Source organism: Lolium perenne, chromosome 4 (assembly GCF_019359855.2).
Source record: "Lolium perenne isolate Kyuss_39 chromosome 4, Kyuss_2.0, whole genome shotgun sequence".
Classification (NCBI taxonomy): Eukaryota; Viridiplantae; Streptophyta; class Magnoliopsida; order Poales; family Poaceae; genus Lolium; species Lolium perenne.
This window is the reverse complement of record NC_067247.2, coordinates 23,630,721-23,656,761: the sequence shown is the minus strand read 5'-3', so window position 1 is coordinate 23,656,761 and position 26,041 is coordinate 23,630,721. Positions and strand designations below refer to the sequence as shown.

The following is a 26,041-nucleotide window of genomic DNA, read 5'->3' as shown; positions in this document are numbered from 1 at the left end:
GACGCTGTTACACGTGTGCTCTCCATCCAAATCCAGTTCACTTCCCTCACGTCTCCGCTCTCCTCACTGTATTACGTTTCTCCCTGCATTTCTTCTTCCTCTGAGACAGAGATAGAGCATGGCGATGGCGGCGGCGTTGGTGGCCGGAGCGCTCCGGCGGGGGCGAGCAGGCGGCGCGCGAAACGTGGCCGGGGAGGCGCTGCGTAGGCTCGTGAGTTCCCCTCCCCTTTCCTTGCCCTCCCTGCGCGTTCGATCCGTCCACCTCGGCCGCCGTCTGACGGGAGGTCGGACCGTCGGAGAGCCCAAATCAGCCAGGCAGGCTAGCTGCGGCGAGATGCTAGCGAGGACCAGCCGAGGCAGCCTGCCTGCGGGCGGGTGCATAGATAGCCTAATTTCTGATTCTGAGGCAGCCAGTCGATTCGATCGCCATTGTATCGACCAGCCAAGACGGAGGCCGAATCCCCCGGCCTCTGCTGTGCTGCGTCCGGAAACCTTGATAAGCTAACGAGATAAGTAGAATTCAGCGGCGCATGTCATCTCACAAACCTGCGGGCTTAGGTTCGGAGTCCTGCAATTGTTTTCTGTTTATTAGTACATCTCCTCCTAGATGCCTGCCATGTATGTACTCGTCATAATCCCGCGCTCGATGTTACCGCAGTCGAATCCATCAAGCGGAACTCTGACAGCTTCAACCTACCTTCTGCCATTAGTCACGCTGAGTATTAGTTCTGAATCTTTTACCTGTGTGTTGGAACCTTCCCATTTGAATCCCCGGTGGTAGCACTGGATTGAGTGGCCCAGACAAGTTTCTGATTGTCTTCTCGGCACGTGAGAGTTTCTAATTTAGAATAGCTTATGGATTCAGCACTTTTCCTGTAAGACCGAAGCCAGGTTGTCCGACAAAACCAGAGTTGTTCAGTAAGGAAAAGATCGATTGCGTGGTAGGGAAGAAAGGAAAAACTACAAAGCGAGGGATCGTTTGGGTATTTTTTTTTCCTTGTAGCTTAACTCTGGTGTTATCCTGCTAGGTGAGCACTCTCGTCGTGGCGGAACATGAAGGTGGACTCGTGAAGCCCTCGTCTCTGAGCGCGTTGGCGGCTGCCGAGGCCATCGCCAAAGACAACAAGGTCTCTCTTCTTCTAGCTGGATCTGGACCGGCGCTGCACAAGGCCGCTGAGCATGCTGCGTCTAGCCATCCATTGGTCAATGAGGTGCTTTTACTACTGGCTACCTTTGGTGCCACCATGTAGTTCTTCATTTTCAGTTCAGAGGACGAGAAGATAACTTAGCGAAAAGGAAGCGGATGCTCTTTCGTTCATCATTTGGTTGTCTTGGGTTGCAGGTTCTTGTCGCTGATTCAGACGTGTTTGCGCATCCCTTAGCTGAACCTTGGGCCGAGCTGCTCCACTCTGTTCAGAAGAAAGGTGGATACTCTCATGTTATAGCCTCTTCGACGTCGTTCGGGAAGAATTTGCTTCCACGTGCTGCGGCTCTTCTAGATGTCTCCCCTGTTACGGACGTCACTGCCATATCTGAGCCACGGGTCTTTGTCAGGTTCAATATTCTATCAGGGATTTTTTTGTGCTTTGCATTTTATGAAGGATATGTGATGGACAACAATGCCCAGAATGTCAGGAGCACATTTGGTTTCATTCGTTGTATAATGCCTTGATGTTTTAACATAGCCAACTCGATGCTATATCCCATCAGAGATTTTATGTTTTTATTAAGACATGCTCTTTTCTTCAGGCCAATTTATGCTGGAAATGCACTGTGCACTGTGCGATATACTGGAGAAAACCCTTGTATGATGAGTATTAGATCAACATCATTTTCTCCAAATACTGAGTCTATGTCAGAAACTAAAGTGGCGCCTATAACCCAGGTTGATCTCTCTTTCCTCAGTGAAGGTTTGTTTAATTTCCCCACGGTGATCTTCTATTATTAACACCCTTTTATGCCTTACATTATTGTTCTTGTTCATTTTGCATTACCTACCTGGATCTATCAGAATAAAATTCCGATTTTCAGCAGTAAAAGTCCCAAGGACTCTGATTGGCTATTGTTTGATTTTCTTTTCCACGGTCTTATTATGGTTTACGGATCTATAATTCATTTGTCAGCAGTCATTCATGCTTGGGTGTGTTGGCGGTGCTGTGTGTGTGTGCATCTGCAACATGTTATAATGAAATTAGCGCTCTTTTAATCTCTCTCAATAACAGATTACGGTCTTAAATTATGCACCATATTTGTAAAATTCTTCTCCTTGGCGTGCAGAAAGCTCAAGCAAATCGTCATGGGTGAATCTTACCTCCCAAGATACCGAACGGCCAGATCTTGCAAATGCACGTGTCGTGGTCACTGGAGGCAGAGGTTTGAAAAGTGCTGAGAATTTTAAACTGCTGGAGCAGCTTGCTGAGAAACTTGGGGCAGCAGGTTTGCACTCTTCCCTGCTCTCTGTTGAACCTAGTTAGCACTGAAATTATTAGTATCCGTGTAAATTCATTCCTTTCTCTGCACACAGTTTTCGTTCGGAATTCTTACATATTTTTTCCTTGTGTAGTGGGTGCGACAAGAGCTGCTGTCGATGCGGGATATGTGCCGAATGAACTCCAAGTAAGCTCCTCAGGTCTACCGTAGTGGGATAACCAAATTGCAACTAAAATGGATTCAGATCCGAACTTGCTGCATTACGGCTTGATATTTGCATCAAACCGAACTTTTGGAGCGCACTTTGATAAAAATGTCCTGGTCTTGTCTACTGCTTATGTACTGCTAGGTAACAACACCATACATACAAGTTTTTTGATTCGCTGTCACAATGCCTTGCAGGTTGGGCAGACTGGGAAAATCGTGGCGCCCGAGCTCTACATTGCTTTCGGAGTCTCCGGGGCGATACAGCACCTGGCAGGGATGAGGGATTCCAAGGTCATCGTGGCCGTCAACAAGGACGCGGACGCGCCCATATTCCAGGTTCGATTCCACTCGCCTCGATTGAGCTTCGAGCAGCATCAACAGCCCAGATGTTTACTGCTAGTTAGTAAGCCTGTTTCGTGGCTGCTGTCCAGGTTGCAGATTACGGGATCGTGGGTGATCTGTTCGATGTTCTCGGTCAGCTGCTAGAGAAGATTCCAGACAAGAAATAAGTGGGTGGTGCGCGTTCACCAGTATGTGCGGTGTTAGTAATAAGCGTGAGGGTTCAGTGTATAATTGGGGATTCTGTCAGTGCTGTATGGTTCCCCGGTTAATGAAGCATGTTTCGGTAATAAGGTCATCTTGACACTTGTACAAGAATGTCTGGATACCGATGTGCACCGGCGTCTTAGCCTTGCTGCAACACATTCTGTGTAGCGTAGCAGTGGCAATGCAACCCAGGCTGTGTAGATGCACAGAAGCAATCAACCATGGCAGCAACAGGAGACGGATGAACGCAAGAATCCATCTTTCCAAGTCCATAGATACACAAAGAACTGTACTGCCTTAGCAGTCTTGTGGCCGATAAAAAACGAAACTACACTTAGCATGGAATAAGAGAGTCGCCGGAGGAGCGTCCCTCGCGGCAGCGGCAGGTGTTGGCTTCGGGTCGCAGCCGCGGGCATGATGGCCATGATGCGACGGTGGCCTTGGCGAGAAGGCTCATGCTGCACCCCATAGCTGTTTCGCTTGCTTTTGGATTGGATCGGTTGATCTCGCGTTGGAAACAGCCAGACCAACACTCTTTTCTCTCCTCGCTCTCTCCGCCTAGCCCGTTGAGAGTCCACCGGCCCTCTTCTCCTTTGCCGGCCCGATCCCGAATCTTCTTCGCTGGCGATGCCGCGCGGAGCGGAGGAAGGAGAGGCGCCTGGCCTGATGTATATGGTAGTCTAGGGTTTCTACTTCTGCTACCCTTGTGGAGTATTGGAGTAGGTGGTGGGATCTTCTTGGCCAGATCTGGCCCGCCCAGGTCTTCTTCTTCGTCGCTGCTTCTCTATGGTGGCAGGAGCGGTGGCAGGCGGCGAAGGGGAGGCGTGGCATCTCCAGAAATAAGGCCACTCCTTTCCCTCCTCGTCATCTGCTTTGGCTGTGCTGGAGCAGCAACCAAAGTCCAGATCTTCCACTTCTCCAACCTCATCCATGGTGGATGGACAAAGATTGGGGAGGATATGAGGATGACTTCCCCAATAAGCTCCTCTGGGTTCGCCGAAGTCGCCATCTTCAACACACGCCTCCCCGAGTCCGTGGCAGGCCCTTCGGGTTTGATGGCGAGCCCGATTTTCTGTCGTGGTTTCGGTATGGCCTTGCTGCTTCTTCAACGTTGGCTCCTCTTCTTCTCTCCCAAACTCCAGGCGTCATGGTGGCGATGGGCAAGGGAGGCTGCAGAGTGGCGGTGCTGAGGAGGTGGCGCCGGAGTCCTATAGAAGCACCTTGTTGGAGCACCACATCGGCGGTAAATATGCCGTCCGTTATCTATGCCAGTGAAGCCTGGCAAATCTTCAACCTCCTCCGGAGGCCCTTTCTGAGGTTGGCGGTCGCATCCCACGCCAACTTGGAAGCAAGTGGTTTTGTCCCTGCTTCGGAGCTCGACGGCGACATGGCTGATCTCCTGCTCGTCGGTGGGGAAAGAGAAGGGCTCGATTGCTTTTTCCTTTCTCTTAGTGAGGCCCTTTCTGCAAATGCCAGGGACCTATGTGTAATTTTTCTATTTCATGGGGTCCTTTGTAATATGTTGTACACCCACTGGTTGTTTTAATGAAGCTTCTTCGCCCTTCGGGGCGCTCCGTGTTCAAAAAAAAAATCTCGCGTTGGTTTGCTCGTTGAGTGTTTCTCTAATCGATCGATGGAGCCGCGTATGTTTGCTTTGTTTGTTTCGGTGGTGGAGAGTAAGGGTATGTTTGGATTGCTTCCAACAACTGCCAAACCAATATTTTGGCGTTGACTCAGGACCTGGGTGTTCGTTTGGATGAAAGCCAATGTTTCTTGGCCTTTCCAATTATTTGGTCGTCCCGTTACTTTTTCAGCCCGTGGCTTGGCCAGACCACGGCGACGAAACCGTTCGCCAAATATTTGGCATGCCCAGGATTTGGCAGGGCGCGTGTGGGCTGAATCCAAACAGACCCTAAACAAGTGGGTTGGGTGGAGGTATTTGTATTGCTGATGGGGAACTAGCCACCGTTCAGAGGCCAGAGACCGAGTCGGAGAAGCTTTTTTTTTCAAACGATCCAAAAGGATCGAATTTTCCTTATCATCAGATAACGAAAATACACCAGGTTCTGACACACACAGGGAGGGATCGCCGCCTAATGCTAGCGTTCAGGCGAAAGACTAGAACAAGTTTATAAGTATTACAGAACATAAAACCTCTGCCTAAAGCACAAGGGATAACAGCCAGGGCAAAAGTAAAACAGCTAGCTAACAGAAAGCTAGACAGCAACTTCAGAAGCAGCAATTCCACCAGGAGGATCTTCTTAATGATTTCCATCAGGGTTTCTGTCATCAGGGCTCCTATTCTCCAGACGAAGGCGATTTCCATTATCAGCACTTCCAGAAGATGCTCCATCTGTTCCAACAGACGTAGCAAGCCTTAGCAAGCCGTCAGCACCAGCACGGAGCTCCAGAGCATCTTGTTCACCATGGAGACCTGACCAATATTTCATAAAGACAACAGCATAATTGATTAGTTCAGCAGGCGAACTAATAAGCTTATTCTCAAAGCAGGCTCTGTTCCTAAGTTTCCAAATGGACCAGCATATAGCTGCAAGTCCAGCAATTTGAGTGTTGCGGCTAGCAGGGACAAATTGGGGAAACCACCAAAAAAATTGGGAGAAACTCCCAGGGCGCGTGGGAGAATTAATGGCAGTAGCAACAGTGCTCCAGACAAACTTGGCAGCAGAGCAACCAAAGAATAAATGATTGATTGTTTCCTGTGCATTGCAAAACTGGCAAGTTGGATTACCAGACCAATCTCTTTTGAGCAGATTATCTTTTGTAGCAATGGCATTATGCCAAATTAGCCAAAGCCAGATTTTGATTTTAAGTGGTATCTTGCTTTTCCAGAGATGCTTAAAAGATCTATCCAAACCATTCCTGCACAAATGCTTATACACAGATTTCACAGTAAATTCTCCACTTTTAGACCACTTCCAGCGGGGAGAATCTTTTTCCTGTGATAAGTTAATCTGACTCATCAAACGAATCAGACCAGCCTCCTGGATGATCAAATCAGGTGTCAGCCATCTTCTGTATGTGAATCTCCAGCCCATATCAGCTGCCTCAGCAACAGTAAAACAGAATTGGGAACATATCCTTGAGAGGACTAATGCTACACCAAGAATCACCCCAGAAGATAGTCAGTTCACCATCCCCAACTCTCATTCTCCTGCCACAGAGATAAATACTCCTGACTTGCAACATATCAGACCAGAGAGAGGAGTCTCCAGGTCTATGTTTAGCATAATACACACCTTTGCCTCTCAGATACTTTGCTCTCATGAAATCCTGCCAAGGACCAATACTATGTTCTAGTTTCCACCACCATTTACACATCAGGCTGATGTTGAATTTGAACAAATCCTTGACTCCCAAGCCACCTTTCTGTTTAGGTCTGCAAATCCACTTCCATTTAACAAAATGATACTTTCTCTTATCAGCACTACCAGCCCATAAGAAGGATCTAATTGGCTTGTCCATTTGCTCTAGATTTGTTTTATGCAAAATTCTCAGAGACATCTGGTATACAGCAGTACTGGACAGACATGCATCAATCTTGACTAACCTCCCACCAATAGACATAGAGTTGCCAATCCAACCACTCATCTTTTTCTTGGTTTTTTCTCCCAGAAATTTCATCTCAGAAACAGAGGTTCTTCTGGCACAAACAGGAGTTCCTAAGTACTTAATGGGCCAAGTGCCTTTCTGGCAATTGAACAACTCTGAATAAAAATTCTGCTTGTCACCATCTTCCAGAATCATCAACACCTCACTTTTTTCAAAGTTGATTTTCAGACCAGACATAGCCTCAAAAATGTACAACAACAATTTCAAATTCACAGCTTGTTGAGCAACATCCTGAATCAGAAGAATGGTGTCATCAGCATACTGAAGGATTGCAATACCATTGGTCACAAGATTTTCTGCCAGGCCTGTGATCAAACCATTGGATTGAGCTAACTGAACCATCTTTCCTAAGCTGTTGGCTGCCATATTAAACAGGAATGGGGCAAAGGGATCTCCTTGCTTGACTCCTTTATGGCTAGTAAAATATGGGCCCATTGTGTCATTAACTTTGACACTGAGGGTCCCACCAGCAACTACTTTTTTAATCCAAGTCAGCCAATTGCTACTAAAGCCTTTTTGTTTACAGCAGTCAAACAGGAATCCCCAATTTACCTTATCATAAGCTTTCTCAAAATCAATTTTCAGCACCACACCTTGGTTTTTCCTATATTTCTCTTCTCTCAACACTTCCTGAAGCAGCATCACCCCATCTGTGATAAATCTCCCCTTGATGAAGGCTGTTTGGCAGGGCAGGAGAAGCTTGTTCATAACAGGATTTGCTCTAACAGTCAAGGTTTTTGTTACAATCTTGAAAAAGACTTGCAACAGACAAATGGGCCTAAATTTCTGAATGACATCAGCATCATCAGACTTAGGGATTAAAGTAACAACTCCATAATTGATTCTGTCAAGATCAATCTTGTGGTCAAACAAATCATTGAAAACTTGCAAGATATCAAGCTTAATGATTTCCTAGCAAGATTGAAAGAACTCAATGGGAAAGCCATTAGGACCAGGTGCTTTATTTTTCTCCATATGATCAATAGTATCTTTAATTTCCTCCAAGGAAAAATGATTTGTTTCTCCATATGACCGAGTCGGAGAAGCTAAAGGAAGTTCAGCCAATCTCTTACGTACGCAGGCGAGACGCACCACGATCCGGGTAACTCCGGCTTCAGACACGCTGTGCCAGACGGCTCGTTTTTTTCTTTGAAATATTAAATATATATAACCCAGCCAGCAAGCCGCCTCATTAAAAACCTCCTAGTCCCCTTAGGTACCCTGGTGAGAAAAAGAGTGCGTCAAAAACTTGCTGGCTCAACATCAAAGTATCGTTACATCGTTCAGGATAGACGGTAAGAGGAAGCTAGGGGGTTCATCGAACCAATTACAAGAAGATTTACTAGAAAAGCCGTAGCTAGCTAACATATGGGCAGCCCTATTTTCTTCTCTAGGACAATGCTTGAAATAAACCTGGCCGATAAGGGTAGCTAGATCCACACAGTCTGCAAAGGCTGCAGCTGATTCATCAAACCAAGTCATCTCTCTAGTACACGCTTCAACAATCTCCGTCGAATCTAACTCCGCCACAATGTTAGAGCATCCCGTCCTATTAGCCAGATCAAGTCCCTCCTTCATCGCCATGACTTCAGCTGCCCTCGCCGAAGAAACATGAGGAAGGAAATAAGATAGCACCGATATAAACTTCCCCGAATGATCTCTTAAGATAGCTCCAACCGAACCCGAGGAGGAATCAGGATAGAATGCCTCATCGACATTAACTTTAATCTGCCGAATGTCAGGTTTGCACCATTTAGTTTCACCCGGACTTCTTTTCTTCCCAACCTTAGCCGAAATAGCTGCAATTGCCAACACCGCCATCTTGCAATGATGCATGGGCGGCACCGTCTCATCATGCATTCTGCAACGGTGGATCCACCATAAGTACCAGCATGAAATAATGATCGTTTCCTTCAGGCCAAAAGCAAAGCCAGGGAGAGAGTTGTTATCCATTCTCAGAATATGCTCCAAAATCGTCAACCCCGCCCGATCCACAGACATACAGACATGGTGTCCTCAATGATGTGATTCAAACCCAAGGATAACCATAGTACACTTGCAGGCTGGCACTGAAAAAGAAGGTGTAGAATGTCCTTTGGGGCCTGTTGACAAATTGGGCACTGTCCACTCGTTCCAACATGGCGGTTTGCAAGGATGGATTTGAGAGGCATCAGACCATGCAGTGCCCGCCAAGCAAATATTTTGATCTTGCTTGGAATCTGTAAGCGCCAAAGCTACTTCCAAACTGGGTTATGGCCAAAAGTATACCTCCATTGCAGGTGGTATGCTGAGCGAACCGTAAACCAACCATTATTGTTATAATTCCAAGCTACAAAATCATCCAACCCATGGATTTTAAGCGGGACCTACATAACACGATTAATGTCAATGGGTAAAAAATAGTGGCGGAGAAGTCCTTCATCACATGTCTCTGTCAACGGATCAATTAACTCGTTCACTTTCCTCAGATTTATTTGGCCTCTAGGAGTAAGAACTCTCCTGTCAGGACTCGACGGAATCCAAGGATCCTGGAAGATATCCACATTGTCACCCGTTCCAACTCTCAGGATATATCCTCTTTTAAAAGTGGACAGTCCTGCCACAATGCTTTGCCAAGTGAATGAAGAGCCTGCCTTAGGGAAGCTTTCAGAATATCACCATGAGTATAGTATTTAGCCCGAAGGACTCTCACACATATAACGAATCAGGATCACTAATCAAACACCAAACATGTTTAATGAATGGAAATCACGAAAACCCATGCCTCCTTCACATTTTGGATAACACATTTTCCACCAAGCTAGCCAATGCATCTTCTTATCATTCTCATAATCACCCCACCAGAACTTTGCAGTTGCATCAGTCATTCCTTTACATATGCCTTTTGGAATTTGGAAGACAGACATTGCATAAACAGGGATAGGCTGAGCAACAGCTTTGAGCAGAATTTCCTTACCACCAATAGATAGAAATTTCTCTTTCCACCCATTTATTCGTTGAATAATCCTCTCAATGAAGTGTTCAAAACAGTCATTTTTGTCCGCTCCCACCAGAGCAGGAAGCCCCAAATATTTATCTAAGAGAGCCTCCGTGTCAATATGGAGAGCCTCACATATTTCAGCTCGCAGTAAAGCATTAGTCTTGGGCGAAAAGAAGATACTTGATTTTGCCAAACTCCCCAACTGACCTGAATTTACACAGTAGGTATTCAGATCTTGATGTAGTGAAGTTGCATTGTTCATATCTGCTTTCATGAGAATAAAGGAATCATCAGCAAATAAAAGGTGTGAAACTGACGGTGCATTTCTGCACACCCTAACCCTATCGATACCACCAACTTCCTCTTCGTACAGCAACAAACTAGAAAGACCTTCAACACAAATAAGGGGAGAGAGGATCCCCCTGTCTGAGACCTCGAGTTGGGACAAACATCTCAGTCTCTTCAGAATTAAATCTAACTTGATATCTCACGGATCTAACACATGCCATCATAAGGGAAACCCATATGTCCGCAAAACCCAATTTTCTCATCATGTTCTCCAAGAAAATCCACTCAACACGATCATAAGCCTTATGGATATCCAATTTCACTGCACAAGCACCATTCATACCAACCCTTTTATTTTTGATCATATGGATACTTTCATAGGCCACCAGAACATTTTCTGTTATGAAACGACCTAGCACAAAGGCGCTCTGCAAGGGAGAGATGATATCAGGAAGAATAGCCTTCAATCTGAGAGCCAGCATCTTAGAGATGATTTTATAAATCAGATTGCATAAACTTATAGGCCTGTATTGCGTCACCAGCTCCGGAGCATCATGTTGGAGATATGCCAAAGAAGCAATAATAAAGTGGTTATTATATATCTTTGTGTTTATGATAAATGTTTGCATACCATGCTATAATTGTATTAACCGAAACATTGATACATGTGTGTTATGTAAACAACAAGGAGTCTCTAGTAAGCCTCTTGTATAACTAGCTTGTTGATTAATAGATGATCATGGTTTCATGATCATGAACATTAGATGTTATTAATAACAAGGTTATGTCATTGGATGAATTATATAATGGACACACACCCAAATAAGCGTAGCATAAGATCACGTCATTTAGTTCAATTTTCTATTAGCTTCCGATACATATTTACCTATTCCTTCGACCATGAGATCATGTAAATCACTTATACCGGAAGGGTACTTTGATTACATCAAACGCCACTGCGTAAATGGGTGGTTATAAAGATGGGATTAAGTATTTGGAAAGTATGAGTTGAGGCATATGGATTGATGTCTACTTCCCCCTCCTTTTCCTGTAGACAGTGTTGGGCCTCCAAGAGCAGAGGTTTGTAGAACAGCAGCAAGTTTTCCCTTAAGTGGATCACCCAAGGTTTATCGAACTCAGGGAGGAAGAGGTCAAAGATATCCCTCTCATGCAACCCTGCAACCACAAAGCAAGAAGTCTCTTGTGTCCCCAACACACCTAATAGGTGCACTAGTTCGGCGAAGAGATAGTGAAATACAGGTGGTATGAATAAGTATGAGCAGTAGCAACGGTGCCAGAAAATAGCTTGCTGGCGTGTAGTTGATGGTGGTAGTATTGCAGCAGTAGTAACACAGTAAAACAGTAAACAAGCAGCGATAGCAGTATTTAGGAACAAGGCCTAGGGATTACACTTTCACTAGTGGACACTCTCAACATTGATCACATAACAGAATAGATAAATGCATACTCTACACTTTTGTTGGATGATGAACACATTGTGTAGGATTACACGAACCCTCAATGCCGGAGTTAACAAGCTCCACAATAATGCTCATATTTTAGTAACCTTTAGTGTAAGATAGATCAATACTCATATTTTAGTAACCTTTAGTGTAAGATAGATCAATACAACTAAACCAAGTACTAACATAGCATGCACACTGTCACCTTCATGCATATGTAGGAGGAATAGATCACATCAATACCATCATAGCAATAGTTAACTTCGCAATCTACAAGAGATCATGATCATAGCATAAACCAAGTACTAACACGGTGCACACACTGTCACCTTTACACACGTGCAGGAGGAATAAAACTACTTTAATAACATTGCTAGAGTAGCACATAGATAAATTGTGATACAAACTCATATGAATCTCAATCATGTAAAGCAGCTCATGAGATTATTGTATTGAGGTACATGGGAGAGATGAACCACATAGCTACCGGTACAGCCCCGAGCCTCGATGGAGAACTACTCCCTCCTCATGGGAGCAGCAGCGGTGATGAAGATGGCGGTGGAGATGGCAGCGGTGTCGATGGAGAAGCCTTCCGGGGGCACTTCCCCGTTCCGGCAGCATGCCGGAACAGAGACTCCTGTCCCCCAGATCTTGGCGTCGCGATGGCGGCGGCTCTGGAAGGTTTCTGTGGTTTTCGTCAATCGTATCAGGGTTTTCGATCCAGGGGCTTTATATAGGCGAAGAGGCGGTGCAGGAGGGTCGAAGGGGCGACGAAACCATAGGGCGGCGCGGCCAGGGCCTGGGCCGCGCCGGCCTATGGTCTGGGGGCCCAGTGCCCCCCCTCTGGTCCTTCCCGGGTGTTCTGGATGCTTTCGGTGAAAATAGGAACTTGGGCGTTGATTTCGTCCGATTCCGAGAATATTTCGTTACTAGGATTTCTGAAACCAAAAACAGCAGAAAACAGGAACTGGCACTTCGGCATCTTGTTAATAGGTTAGTTCCAGAAAATGCACGAATATGACATAAAGTGTGCATAAAACATGTAGATAACATCAATAATGTGGCATGGAACATAAGAAATTATCGATACGTCGGAGACGTATCAGCATCCCCAAGCTTAGTTCTGCTCGTCCCGAGCAGGTAAAACGATAACACAGATAATTTCTGGAGTGACATGCCATCATAAACTTGATCATACTATTTGTAAAGCATATGTAGTGAATGCAGCAATCCAAAACAATGGTAATGACATGAGTAAACAACTGAATCATAAAGCAAAGACTTTTCATGAATAGTACTTCGAGACAAGCATCAATAAATCTTGCATAAAAGTTAACTCATAAAGCAATAATTCAAAGTAAAGGCATTGAAGCAACACAATGGAAGATTAAGTTTCAGCGGTTGCTTTCAACTTGTAACATGTATATCTCATAGATAGTCGTCAATGCAAAGCAATATAACAAGTGCAATATGCAAGTATATAAGAATCAATGCACAGTTCACACAAGTGTTTGCTTCTTGAGGTGGAGAGAAATAGGTGAACTGACTCAACAATAAAAGTAAAAGAATTGTCCTCCATAGAGGAAAAGCATCGATTGCTATATTTGTGCTAGAGCTTTGATTTTGAAAACATAAAGAGAGCATACAAATAAAGTTTTGAGAGGTGTATGTTGTTGTCAACAAATGGTAGCAGGTACTCTAACCCCCTTGCCAGACAAACCTTCAAAGAGCGGCTCCCATTTTATTTTATTTTGGGTGGCACTCCTTCCAACCTTTCTTTCACAAACCATGGCTAACCGAATCCTCGGGTGCCTGCCAACAATCTCATACCATGAAGGAGTGCCTTTTTATTTTAGTTTTATTATGATGACACTCCTCCCAACCTTTGCTTACACAAGCCATGGCTAACCGAATCCTTCGGGTGCCGTCCAACAATCACATACCATGGAGGAGTGTCTATTTTTGTTAATTAATTTGGGACTGGGAATCCCATTGCCAGCTCTTTTTGCAAAATTATTGGATAAGCGGATGAAGCCACTAGTCCATTGGTGAAAGTTGCCCAACAAGATTGAAAGATAAACACCACATACTTCCTCATGAGCTATAAAACATTGACACAAATCAGAGGTGATAAATTTTGAATTGTTTAAAGGTAGCACTCAAGCAATTTACTTTGGTATGGTGGAGAAATACCATGTAGTAGGTAGGTATGATGGACACAAATGGCATAGTGGTTGGCTCAAGTATTTTGGATGCATGAGAAGTATTCCCTCTCGATACAAGGTTTAGGCTAGCAAGGCTTATTTGAAACAAACACAAGGATGAACCAGTGCAGCAAAACTCACATAAAAGACATATTGTAAACATTATAAGACTCTACACCGTCTTCCTTGTTGTTCAAACTCAATACTAGAAATTATCTAGACTTTAGAGAGACCAAATATGCAAACCAAATTTTAGCATGCTCTATGTATTTCTTCATTAATGGGTGCAAAGCATATGATGCAAGAGCTTAAACATGAGCACAACAATTGCCAAGTATCACATTACCCAAGACATTATAGCAAATTACTACATGTATCATTTTCCAATTCCAACCATATAACAATTTAACGAAGAAGAAACTTTGCCATGAATACTAAAAGCTAAGAACACATGTGTTCATATGCAACAGCGGAGCGTGTCTCTCTCCCACACAAGCATGATGTAATCCAATTTATTCAAACACAAACAAAAATAAAAGCACACAGACGCTCCAAGTAAAGCACATAAGATGTGACCGAATAAAAATATAGTTTCAAGAGAAGGAACCTGATAATTTGTCGATGAAGAAGGGGATGCCTTGGGCATCCCCAAGCTTAGACGCTTGAGTCTTCTTGATATATGCAGGGGTGAACCACCGGGGCATCCCCAAGCTTAGAGCTTTCACTCTCCTTGATCGTAGTATATCATCCTCCTCTCTTGACCCTTGAAAACTTCCTTCACACCAAACTTCTCATAAACTTCATTAGAGGGGTTAGTACATAATCAAAAACTCACATGTTCAGAGGTGACACAATCATTCTTAACACTTCTGGACATTGCTCAAAGCTACTGGAAGGTAATGGAACAAAGAAATCCACCCAACACAGCGAAAGAAGCAATGCGAAATAAAAGGCAGAATCTGTCAAAACAGAACAGTCCGTAAAGACGAATTTCTAATAAATACTTCCGTTCCTCAGATCAGAAAACTCATCTGAGGAACACGCACGTAAATTGGCAAGTTTTTATGATTTTTCTACAGAGAAAACAGCCCAGATTCGTGACAGATAGAAATCTGTTTCTGCGCAGAAATCCAAATCTAGTATCAACCTTCGATTAGAGGCTTCACTTGGCACAACAAAACACAAAACTAAGATACGGAGAGGTTGCTACAGTAGTAAACAACTTCCAAGACACAAATATAAAACAAAGTACTGTAGCAAAATAACACATGGGTTATCTCCCAAGAAGTTCTTTTCTTTATAGCCATTAAGATGGGCTGAGCAGTTTTGATGATGCACTCATAAGAAATAGTAGTTGAAGCGAAAGAGAGCATCCAGAGGCAAATTCAAAACACATTTAAGTCTAACATGCTTCCTATGCATAGGAATCTTGTAAATAAACAAGTTCATGAAGAGCAAAGTAACAAGCATAGGAAGATAAAACAAGTGTAGCTTCAAAAATTTCAGCACATAGAGAGGTGTTTTAGTAACATGAAAATTTCTACAACCATATTTTCCTCTCTCATAATAACTTTCAGTAGCAACATGAGCAAACTCAACAATATAACTATCACATAAAGCATTCTTATCATGAGTCTCATGCATAAAATTATTACTCTCCACATAAGCATAATCAATTTTATTAGTAATAGCGGGAGCAAATTCAACAAAGTAGCTATCATTATTATTCTCATCAAGTGTAGGAGGCATAGTATAATCACAACAAAATTTACTCTCCATAGTAGGTGGCACCAAAAGACCACTATCATTATAATCATCATAAATAGGAGGCAAAGTATCATCAAAGAAAATTTTCTCCTCAATGCTTGGGGGACTAAAAAGATCATGAAAACCAGCTTCCCCAAGCTTAGAACTTTCTATATTATTATCAACACTGGTGTTCAAAGCGTTCATACTAATATTACTACTAGCATGCAAATAAGATTCCATAGGTTTTTTAATTTTCACATCAAACAATCCATGTTTTAAATCAGGAAATAGAGATAGAAGCTCATTTTTGTCCATTATGTCAAACTAGTGTAAACAAGAAACAAAAAGATGCAATTGCAGGATCTAAAGGAAATAGCTTCGAGTACTTACAATGCGCCGGAAAATAGCTTAGTAGCCGAGGTCCGGAGTGTGAGTACCTTTTACCTTTCCTCCCCGGCAACGGCGCCAGAAAATAGCTTGATGTCTACGCCCCCTCCTTTTCCTGTAGACAGTGTTGGGCCTCCAAGAGCAGAGGTTTGTAGAACAGCAGCAAGTTTTCCCTTAAGTGGATCACCCAAGGTTTATCGAACTCAGGGAGGAAGAGGTCAAAGATATCCCTCTCATGCAACCCTGCAACCACAAAGCAAGAAGTCTCTTGTGTCCCCAACACACCTAATAGGTGCACTAGTTCGGCGAAGAGATAGTGAAATACAGGTGGTATGAATAAGTATGAGCAGTAGCAACGGTGCCAGAAAATAGCTTGCTGGCGTGTAGTTGATGGTGGTAGTATTGCAGCAGTAGTAACACAGTAAAACAGTAAACAAGCAGCGATAGCAGTATTTAGGAACAAGGCCTAGGGATTACACTTTCACTAGTGGACACTCTCAACATTGATCACATAACAGAATAGATAAATGCATACTCTACACTTTTGTTGGATGATGAACACATTGTGTAGGATTACACGAACCCTCAATGCCGGAGTTAACAAGCTCCACAATAATGCTCATATTTTAGTAACCTTTAGTGTAAGATAGATCAATACAACTAAACCAAGTACTAACATAGCATGCACACTATCACCTTCATGCATATGTAGGAGGAATAGATCACATCAATACCATCATAGCAATAGTTAACTTCGCAATCTACAAGAGATCATGATCATAGCATAAACCAAGTACTAACACGGTGCACACACTGTCACCTTTACACACGTGCAGGAGGAATAAAACTACTTTAATAACATTGCTAGAGTAGCACATAGATAAATTGTGATACAAACTCATATGAATCTCAATCATGTAAAGCAGCTCATGAGATTATTGTATTGAGGTACATGGGAGAGATGAACCACATAGCTACCGGTACAGCCCCGAGCCTCGATGGAGAACTACTCCCTCCTCATGGGAGCAGCAGCGGTGATGAAGATGGCGGTGGAGATGGCAGCGGTGTCGATGGAGAAGCCTTCCGGGGGCACTTCCCCGTTCCGGCAGCGTGCCGGAACAGAGACTCCTGTCCCCCAGATCTTGGCGTCGCGATGGCGGCGGCTCTGGAAGGTTTCTGTGGTTTTCGTCAATCGTATCAGGGTTTTCGATCCAGGGGCTTTATATAGGCGAAGAGGCGGCGCAGGAGGGTCGAAGGGGCGACGAAACCATAGGGCGGCGCGGCCAGGGCCTGGGCCGCGCCGGCCTATGGTCTGGGGGCCCAGTGCCCCCCCTCTGGTCCTTCCCGGGTGTTCTGGATGCTTTCGGTGAAAATAGGAACTTGGGCGTTGATTTCGTCCGATTCCGAGAATATTTCGTTACTAGGATTTCTGAAACCAAAAACAGCAGAAAACAGGAACTGGCACTTCGGCATCTTGTTAATAGGTTAGTTCCAGAAAATGCATGAATATGACATAAAGTGTGCATAAAACATGTAGATAACATCAATAATGTGGCATGGAACATAAGAAATTATCGATACGTCGGAGACGTATCATGGATCAAGAGTGGGATTTGTCCATCCCGATGACGGATAGATATACTCTGGGCCCTCTCGGTGGAATGTCGTCTGATTAGCTTGCAAGCATGTGAATAGTTCACAAGAGATGATATACCACGGTACGAGTAAAGAGTACTTGTCGGTGACGAGGTTGAACAAGGTATGAAGATATCGATGATCAAACCTCGGACAAGTAAAATATCGTGTGACAAAGGGAATCAGTATTGTATGTAAATGGTTCAATCGATCACTAAGTTATCGTTGAATATGTGGGAGCCATTATGGGTCTCCAGATCCCGCTATTGGTTATTGGTCGGAGAGGAGTCTCGACCATGTCTACATAGTTCACGAACCGTAGGGTGACACACTTAAGGTTTGATGTCGTTTTAAGTAGATATGGAATATGCAATGGAGTTCGAATTTTGTTCGGAATCTTGGATGGGATCCAGGATATCACGAGGAGGTCCGGAATGGTCCGGATAATAAGATTCATATATAGGAAGTCACTTTCCAAGTTTGGAAATGATCCGGTGCATTTATGGAAGGCGCTAGAATGTTCTAGAACCTTCCAAAAGAAATCACCATGGAAGGTGGAGTCCCGGTTGGACTCCACCAACCCTAACTTGCCAACAAAGTGGGAGGGTGGAGTCCATGGTGGACTCCACCTCCTTGGCCGGCCAAGTGAGAAGGAAAGGGGGGAGTCCCACTCCCCCTTGGTTTGGCCCTTTGGAAGGTTTAGGAGTTGGACTCTTATTCGGATTCAAGGGCTAACCCTTGGGGTTCCACCTATATAATGAGGGAGAGAGGGAGGGGGCCGGCCACCACATTGGCCGCACCACCAAGAGGCACCAAGGCCAGTGACATAGGCATCCCCAATGGGCCTGCCAAAGATGGTACCCGGGGTTTGCTGAAAGCCCACGACCCGAAGTTTATGAAGCCCGGAAGCCCAATTAAGGGATAGTTTGGAAATATAGAGTTGTATTAGGAATACTCGACTTGTAACTATTACGGGACGAACTCAAGGAGCCTCCCGGACTTTGTAACTTATACATCACGAAACCCACGGCTCCACCTCCTATATAAGGGGGAGTTGAGGGAGAGAGAGAGGGGATCGATTTCATTGTCAACACAACCCTAGTTTTCTAATAGTCGAGTACCTTTTCGGCTGAACCTTCGAGATCTACTTTCCCTCTACTCTTTACGAAACCCTAGTCTACAATCTGTAGGCATTGACAAGTCGATACTTTGTCAATTGGCGCCGTCTGTGCGGATTAGAGGCGTCAAGGAGCTGATCTCGATGGCACGTTCAACATCATCAACATCTTCGGTGGCAAGCAATGCGATGGACAGAGGTAAACAGATTGAAATTGAACTAGTCGATTTTCTTCCTCACCCACCCTCCCGTTTGGATGCATATGCACATCTGGAGGAGCCTATGGTGATGGCGTTCGGAAAGTTCTACTTCTGCATCGGAAAAGAGGGATCGCACCGTCTCGAGGTTCCGGTTTCTTCGAGAACGCCGTCGGTGGATTCCGATCTTTCGGATTCATCGTCATCGTTCGAGTCAGGTGCCGAGGAGATCTCACTACCACGCTTCGTCAAGACTGCGACAAGTGAACAACTCGTCAAACTCTTTGGCAACATATCCTTCGAGTCATCTGCGGACTCCAGTATAAGTTGTCGTCGAAGTTCATCCAAGTCCCGTAAAGAATTAGCATTCGAAGAATCTTCAACGAAATCATCAGCAGAAGTTTTCCTCGAGTAGGAGGAAGCGGGCAAAGCATCCGAGGAACGAGGTGTCGCGGTATAGTTGTCAAAAACCAACTGGAAAGAAAATCTCGACATCAATCATTTTGCAAAATAGCATTCCATTAATCATTTGGATATTTACACGATCATTACAAGAATTGGTTCCTATTGAACCAATGGTAGGCTGCCGCAAGACACTACTAAGGCGACAACATCAAAATAAGAAGAAAAAAAAATAAACAGAGACATGATGGTCTACTTGACCTCCGGCTTGGCAGAACTGGAAGGAGTAGCTGGCTTGTATCCGAGGAAGGAGAGGATCGTCTTCGAATGCGGTTTGGCAGCCTTGATCTAAGATTGCCAACTCTCCTTGCCGATCTTCTTCGTGTCGCCAGCTTTTGCCCAGTCGACGATTTGTTGGCTCTCGGCGACCAAAGCTATGGTGCCTTCGACGCCAATCTTCAGGTTCTCCTTCCAGAAAGCCAACCCGAGATCTTCTTCAGGAATATAGCACTTTGCAAGCTCTGAGAAGGATTCTGACGCGCTTTTCTTCGGGAAGAAGTAGGGAAACAGGCGCGTAAATGCAGCCCGTGCATCAGCAATACAACGGCGCGCCAGATCCCCATGAATTTCAAGGAGAGAAAGGGTGTCGAGAAGACGGTCCCCTTCAGGCCTCTCAAGTTCAAAATCTTGAACCATCTTTCATGCTGAAACAAATTTCAGGTTATCACCAAATACAAGGAGAGCTAATCTTGGAAAGGACTCGAATAAAGGGATTTATGAACTTACTGACAAAGCGCCGATTCTGCGACTCCAGGCGGCCGATGACATCCTCTTCACGAGCAAGTTGTTGAGTTGTATTCTCGCTTAAGGCGGTTTCAGCTTGGTGGAGCCTCTTTCGAAGCTCTTCAACAGATGCAGCATCTTGTTCAGCCTTCTCGCGAGCTTTTTCGCTCTGCTCTAGTTTGAGGGCGAGATCATCGGCGCGCTTGTTAGCTTTCGCGAGAGCATCTAGTGGAAGGGAACAAAGCAAGAACGATGAGACAGCCAGCAATATAGTTCCCTTGGTGAAAGAAAAGAAGGGCATACCTTTCAAACCTTCGACAGTATCTCGGTACCCAATAAATTGAGTACCGAGGCTGATGAACTACTTCATAAGAGGCTACCGAAGAACAAACAAGAGAAAAGTTTAAAAAACGGGGAAAAACTCGACAGGAGACAATATAGATGTAAGGGTACTTACGTCATCTAAAGAAGGAGTAGTCGAGCTCCCGGCTAGGAGGCCCTGCTCTTTGCCAAGTTCAACCCTCGCTCTCTTCGGCGAGGGGGCTCGGGGGCTAGCGGTAGGAGGCGACGTTTCCAGATGTTGTGGAGGAGGCTAGGTTTCCTCCGCTGCGTGACGAGTTTCCGAAAGAACCAAAGTGTGTGATGTGCTCGTAGGAGCAGTCAAATTGGCAATGGGTTCTTCTTCTTCTTCGCCACTGTCCACAAAAGATAGTATGAGAAAGTGTACAAACAATATGCAACAAAGGAAAAGAAGGTGGGGTAGCTTACGAGCTAACAAGAGCATCCTCGTAAGGATTAAAGGCCTCCTCTTCCTCCTCCTCCTCAGGAGCAGTTTCCTCGGCAGGTGATATGCCGGGTTTAGAGGTGCCGTAGTCTTCAACATCACCCCTTTTCCTCTTATTCTTTGGGGAAACGGCGGAAGGGAGAGAATGTGTCGACTCGGAAGCATCGGATTCCGTATCTCTTTTAGAGGAAGCCGTGGATTTTTGAGATCCTACGACTTCACTCTAAGGGCGAGAAGTACCCTGCGCATCGTCAGTAACGATGGTACGTTCATGAACCTCCCCACTTTCAGGAAGAGGAGGTAGGGAGGACAAAACTTGATGTTTCTGAAGAAGAAAATTATCAACAGAAAGTTCATCAAAGATAGTAGTCGAAAACAGTAGAAACTCGGGAAGACAATTTGCGCAAAATAGCAGTCGAAAAAACATAATTGCGAGAGGCCAAGTCATTTACCTTGGGAAGGGGATTGGTGTTGTTGTAAGGATCCATTCGGCAAGAGGATGGAACCGAATCTTTCTTGCTTAACGATGAAACACGACGGACAAGCTTTTCCAAATCCTTCACAGAGAGATCTTTGGATATGTGGTCGACGTCTTTATCGCCAGCGTACATGGTTTTTGCGAGCCTGCAGAGGCTGCACCCTAATCCTAAGGAAATGCGCAGTAATCTGAATACCCGATAATTCTTTCCCTCGGGTATTCTGCAGCTCATGGATGCGCTTCATCAGTGCATCTGTCGCCATTTTCTCTTCTTCGGTGGCTTCTGCATCCCAGGATCGGCGCCGAAAAAAAATTGCGCTACTGTCAAAGGGGACGATGTTGTATTCCAGCGAGTCGGAGCATTCCTCGCAGACGTATAACCATCTCCCGCGCCACCCTTGGACGGAGTCGGGGAATTTGACGTCAAAATAATCAACGTCGGGACGAACACATATAACAACACCACCTATATTGTAGGCGATGTTGTGGGAGTTGTTGCGGCGAATGCAGAAAATGCGTTTCCACAGAGCCCAATTCGGTTGGGTCCCGAGAAAGCACTCACAAAGGGTGATAAAGATAGAAATATGGAGGATAGAATTGGGAGTTAGCTGGTGCAGCTGCAGCCCGTACATAAAAAGCAATCCATGAAGGAATTCATGGATAGGAGCAGAGAGACCGCGGATGAGGTGGTCGACAAAGGTTACCCGATATTGGATGGGGGCGCTGTAAAGCTTTCTTCACTGGGGAAGATTAGCGCTCCCTCCTTCTTCGTCAAAACAAGCTTCTTCATCAAGTTCGATTCTTGGTTTGAGATCTTGGATCTCTCCCACTCGGAAACCTCCAGATCTTGCGCCGCCGTGCTTGTTTCGGGAGTGTTGTGCTTGGTGAGCCTCGCCCGTGGTGGAATCAACGTTGGCGTTGGAGAGATTGAGGAGGAGGACAAGCGCAGGAGCTTGCTTGGTTGCAATGGAAGTTTTTGGACAGAGAGAGGATATGAGCGCGGCGCAGCGAAGGGGATTCCTGAGGAAGAAGAAGACTATTTATGCCAGGCCAGCGAAACGCCGCGCCGTTGGATGGTGGGAGAATGGATTTGATGCCCTACACGTGGTTCCAGGGGAAAAACATATTTTTACTATGAGGGAACTAGACAGGCGCTACAGCGCGCGTGCCAGAAAAAGCGGAGGACGTGTGTCCCCCACTTGCGTAACGTGTCAAAAACCGCAGACTTTCGGCCCCACAAGTCAGTGATAGGACAGAACTCGCGTTTTCCCATTACGGCGATCGTGGCTATCGTCAGTACTGACGTCATGGAAAAAAGTTCGGCTGTAGTGCTAGGAGGATTGGCGATAGCAGAGTATTATTGGGAATTTCGGGAGATTTTGATCAAATACAAGTTTTTGCTCAAATGCTCGGGGGCTACTTTTATAAGGAGTTTGATAAGGAGATGATTCAAAAAAAATACAAAATAATTGAGCCTACAGCCAAGTATAAATACTCGACTGTAGCCTCGGGGGCTACTCCCATCGGGAGCGCTGGCCGCGCACCCGATAAAGATGAAAGCAGTGGAAGTTGACAATATAGTGATAGCAACATTAAAAAGGTGAGCCTACAACCAAGCACAAGCACTTGGCTGTAGCCTCAGGGGCTAATCCCATCGGGAACACTGGTTGCGTACCCGATGAAATTAAAAAAGACATAGTGAGCATATCTTCGAGTTATGGAATAACTCTTCATATACTCCCATCGGGAGGACAAAATAAACAAAATACAAGTCATCCGTTGACTCGAATAAATGTACTATTCTAGCAGCCGAAAAAGGCACTCGACAATATATTCTCAGAGCACCTCAGTCGCGATTTAATCTCTGAATGCCGCAGAACTTTGCGAAGGTAAGACCCCGGGATTCGTCCTGCGCGGCGTGGCATCGCCTGTGACTGCGTTTTGCTGCTTTTTTCCGTATCAACAGATACAAAGAAAAATCCTAACGGACGCGTTAGGTACCCGACAAAACATAACTGGAATTCGACATCTGGTAAGACCTTAAGCGGCACATGTTGAATTACGCCAGTATCCCGAGATCAGTCCAGGTATGTGATCTTGAAGTAGGTTTTTGCGGGATTGGCACAAGAGCAGTTAACTGGTACCTGATCCGTCAGATGAACCAACCCCAATTACCGTTATCCCTGTACAATATACGATTGTTTTATGAAATTTATTTACTAACTCGAAGAAATCATATGATAATTATAAAGATGGAGATTTTCCCAGATTCTTCGATTCAAGCAAAATCTCGGGGGCTACTGACATAGGCATCCCCAATGGGCCTGCCAAAGATGGTACCCAGTGTTTGCTGAAGGCCCACGACCCGAAGTTTATGAAGCCCGGAAGCCCAATTAAGGGATAGTTTGGAAATATAGAGTTGTATTAGGAATACTCGACTTGTAACTATTACAGGACGAACTCAAAGAGTCTCCCGAACTTTGTAACTTGTACATCACGAAACCCTCGGCTCCACCTCCTATATAAGGGGGAGTCGAGGGAGAGAGAGGGGATCGATTTCATTGTCAACACAACCCTAGTTTTTTAATAGTCGAGTACCTTTTCGGCTGAACCTTCGAGATCTACTTGCCCTCTACTCTTTACAATAACCGTAGTCTACAATCTGTAGGCATTGACAAGTCAATACTTTGTCAGTCGGCGCCCTAGCTGCCCCCTCTCCCCAAACCCTAGCCATCCCCTCCTCATACTTCTCTCGTAGCGCTTAGGCGAAGCCCTGCCGGTGATCTCCACCGCCACCGACACCACGCCGTCGTGCTATCGGGATTCCGAGGAGGATCTACTACTTCCGCTACCCGCTGGAACGGGGAGAAGCACGTCGTCATCAACACCTAACGCGTGACCGAGTACGGAGGTGCTGCCCGACTGTGGCACCATCAAGATCTTCTACGCGCTTTTGAAAGCGGCAAGTGATCATCTTCAGCAACAACGAGATCTAATCTCGTAGGCTTTGGAAATCTTCGAGGGTTAGTCTCATGATCTTCTCGTTGCTACCATCTTCTAGTTTGGATCTTGGCTTGTTATTCGTTCTTGCGGTAGGAAATTTTTTGTTTTCTATGCTACGAATCCCAACAGTGGTATCAGAGCCGTCTCTATGCATAGATTGGCTGCACGAGTAGACACAATGGTTTTGTGGGCATTGATGCTTTTGTTGTCTTTAGTTCGTGTACTTTGCATCTTGCGGGATGGTGGGATGAAGCGGCTCGGGCTAACTTCACATGACCGCGTTCATGAGATTTTGCTCCACGCTTGACATGCAACTTGTATTGCATAAGTGGCTTTGTGGGTGTCTATCTCTCCCACCATAGTGAAGATTCAATCTACTTTTTCTATTGACAACACTAGTATCACCGTTGTGGTTCATGTTCGTAGGTAGATTGGATCTTACTCGAAAACCCTAAACCATGTAAAATATGCAAACCAAATTAGAGGCGTCTAACTTGTTTTTGCAGGGTTCGGTTATGTGATATGGCCATGATATGATGATGAATATGTATGAGATGATCATTATTTTATTGTGGCAACCGGCAGGAGCCTTATGGTTGTCTTTATATTTCATGTTGAGGTATTATTTCAAAGTAGTTGTAATAGTTGCTACATGGTGATACGTCTCCAACGTATCTATAATTTCTGATGTTCCATGCTAGTTTTATGACAATACCTACATGTTTTGCTCACACTTTATAATGATTTTATGCATTATCTCGAACTAACCTATTAACAAGATGTCGAAGCGCCAGTTCCTGTTTTCTGCTATTTTTTGTTTCAGAAATCTTACACAGGAAATATTCTCGGAATTGGACGAAACAAAAGCCCACGATCTTATATTTCACGGAAGGTTCCAGAAGTCCGAAGGGGAAACGAAGATGGGCCAGGGGGGCCCCACACCATACCTGGGCGCGGGCCACCCCTTGGCCGCGCCACCAGGTGGTGAGGGCACCCTGGTGCCCCTCCGAGGCCGCCCTTCCGCCTATATATTCTTCCAGAGGAGAAAACCCTACAACGATCGATGATATTCCACGAAGCGTTCCGTAGCTGCCGCCATCGCGAAGACAAGTTTCGGGGGACAGAAGTCTCTGTTCCGGCACGCCACCGGAACAGGGAATTGCCCCCGGAGTCATCTCCATCGACACCACCGCCATCTTCACCGCCATTGCTGTCTCCCATGATGAGGAGGGAGTATTTCTCCCCCGAGGCTGAGGGCTCTACCGGTAGCTATGTGGTTCATCTCTCTCTCCCATGGTGTGATCTTTATGTGATCATGAGCTTTGTATCACTATTAATCTATGTGTTACTCTAGTGATGTTATTAAAGTAGTCTATTCCTCCTCCATGATGTAAAGTTGACAGTGTGTGCATCATGTAGTACTTGGCGTAGGTTATGATTGTAATCTCTTGTAGATTATGAAGTTAACTATTACTATGATAGTATTGATGTGATCTATTCCCCCTTTCATAGCTATTGGTGACAGTGTGTATGCTATGTTAGTACTCGGTCTAAATTGCAACGGTCTATTATGCACTCTAGAGGTTACTTTAATATGAACTCCGGACGTTGTGGAGCTTGTTTACTCCGGCTTGAGGTGTGCTTTTGTAGCCCTACACAATGAATGGTGTTTGTTATCCAACAAGAGAGTGTTTAAGAGTAGCATTTATTTATTCAGTTATGTGATCATTGTTGAGAGTGTCCACTAGTGAAAGTATG

The 26,041-nt window shown here is 45.0% G+C and overlaps 1 protein-coding gene across 1 annotated transcript; it reads left to right on the top strand.

Moving 5' to 3' along the window:
• Window positions 1-46: 46 nt before the first annotated feature.
• On the top strand, window positions 47-3,269 carry LOC127291919 (electron transfer flavoprotein subunit alpha, mitochondrial). The gene is made up of 8 exons (XM_051321235.2): window positions 47-211; window positions 1,029-1,211; window positions 1,343-1,554; window positions 1,750-1,910; window positions 2,278-2,436; window positions 2,564-2,616; window positions 2,833-2,973; window positions 3,069-3,269. Exons 1-8 carry the CDS (start codon window positions 119-121, stop codon window positions 3,144-3,146), a joined length of 1,080 nt encoding a protein of 359 aa, XP_051177195.1. The 5' UTR covers window positions 47-118; the 3' UTR covers window positions 3,147-3,269.
• Window positions 3,270-26,041: the final 22,772 nt, after the last annotated feature.

What these genes read in the sequence shown, in the direction of transcription:
- LOC127291919 (XM_051321235.2), top strand. Translation starts at nt 119, where the DNA reads ATGGCGATGGCGGCGGCGTTGGTGGCCGGAGCGCTCCGGCGGGGGCGA. An exon ending in GCCATCCATTGGTCAATGAG is followed by an intron (nt 1,212 to 1,342) that starts GTGCTTTTACTA and finishes CTTGGGTTGCAG; the next exon opens with GTTCTTGTCGCTGATTCAGA. An exon ending in TCTCTCTTTCCTCAGTGAAG is followed by an intron (nt 1,911 to 2,277) that starts GTTTGTTTAATT and finishes CTTGGCGTGCAG; the next exon opens with AAAGCTCAAGCAAATCGTCA.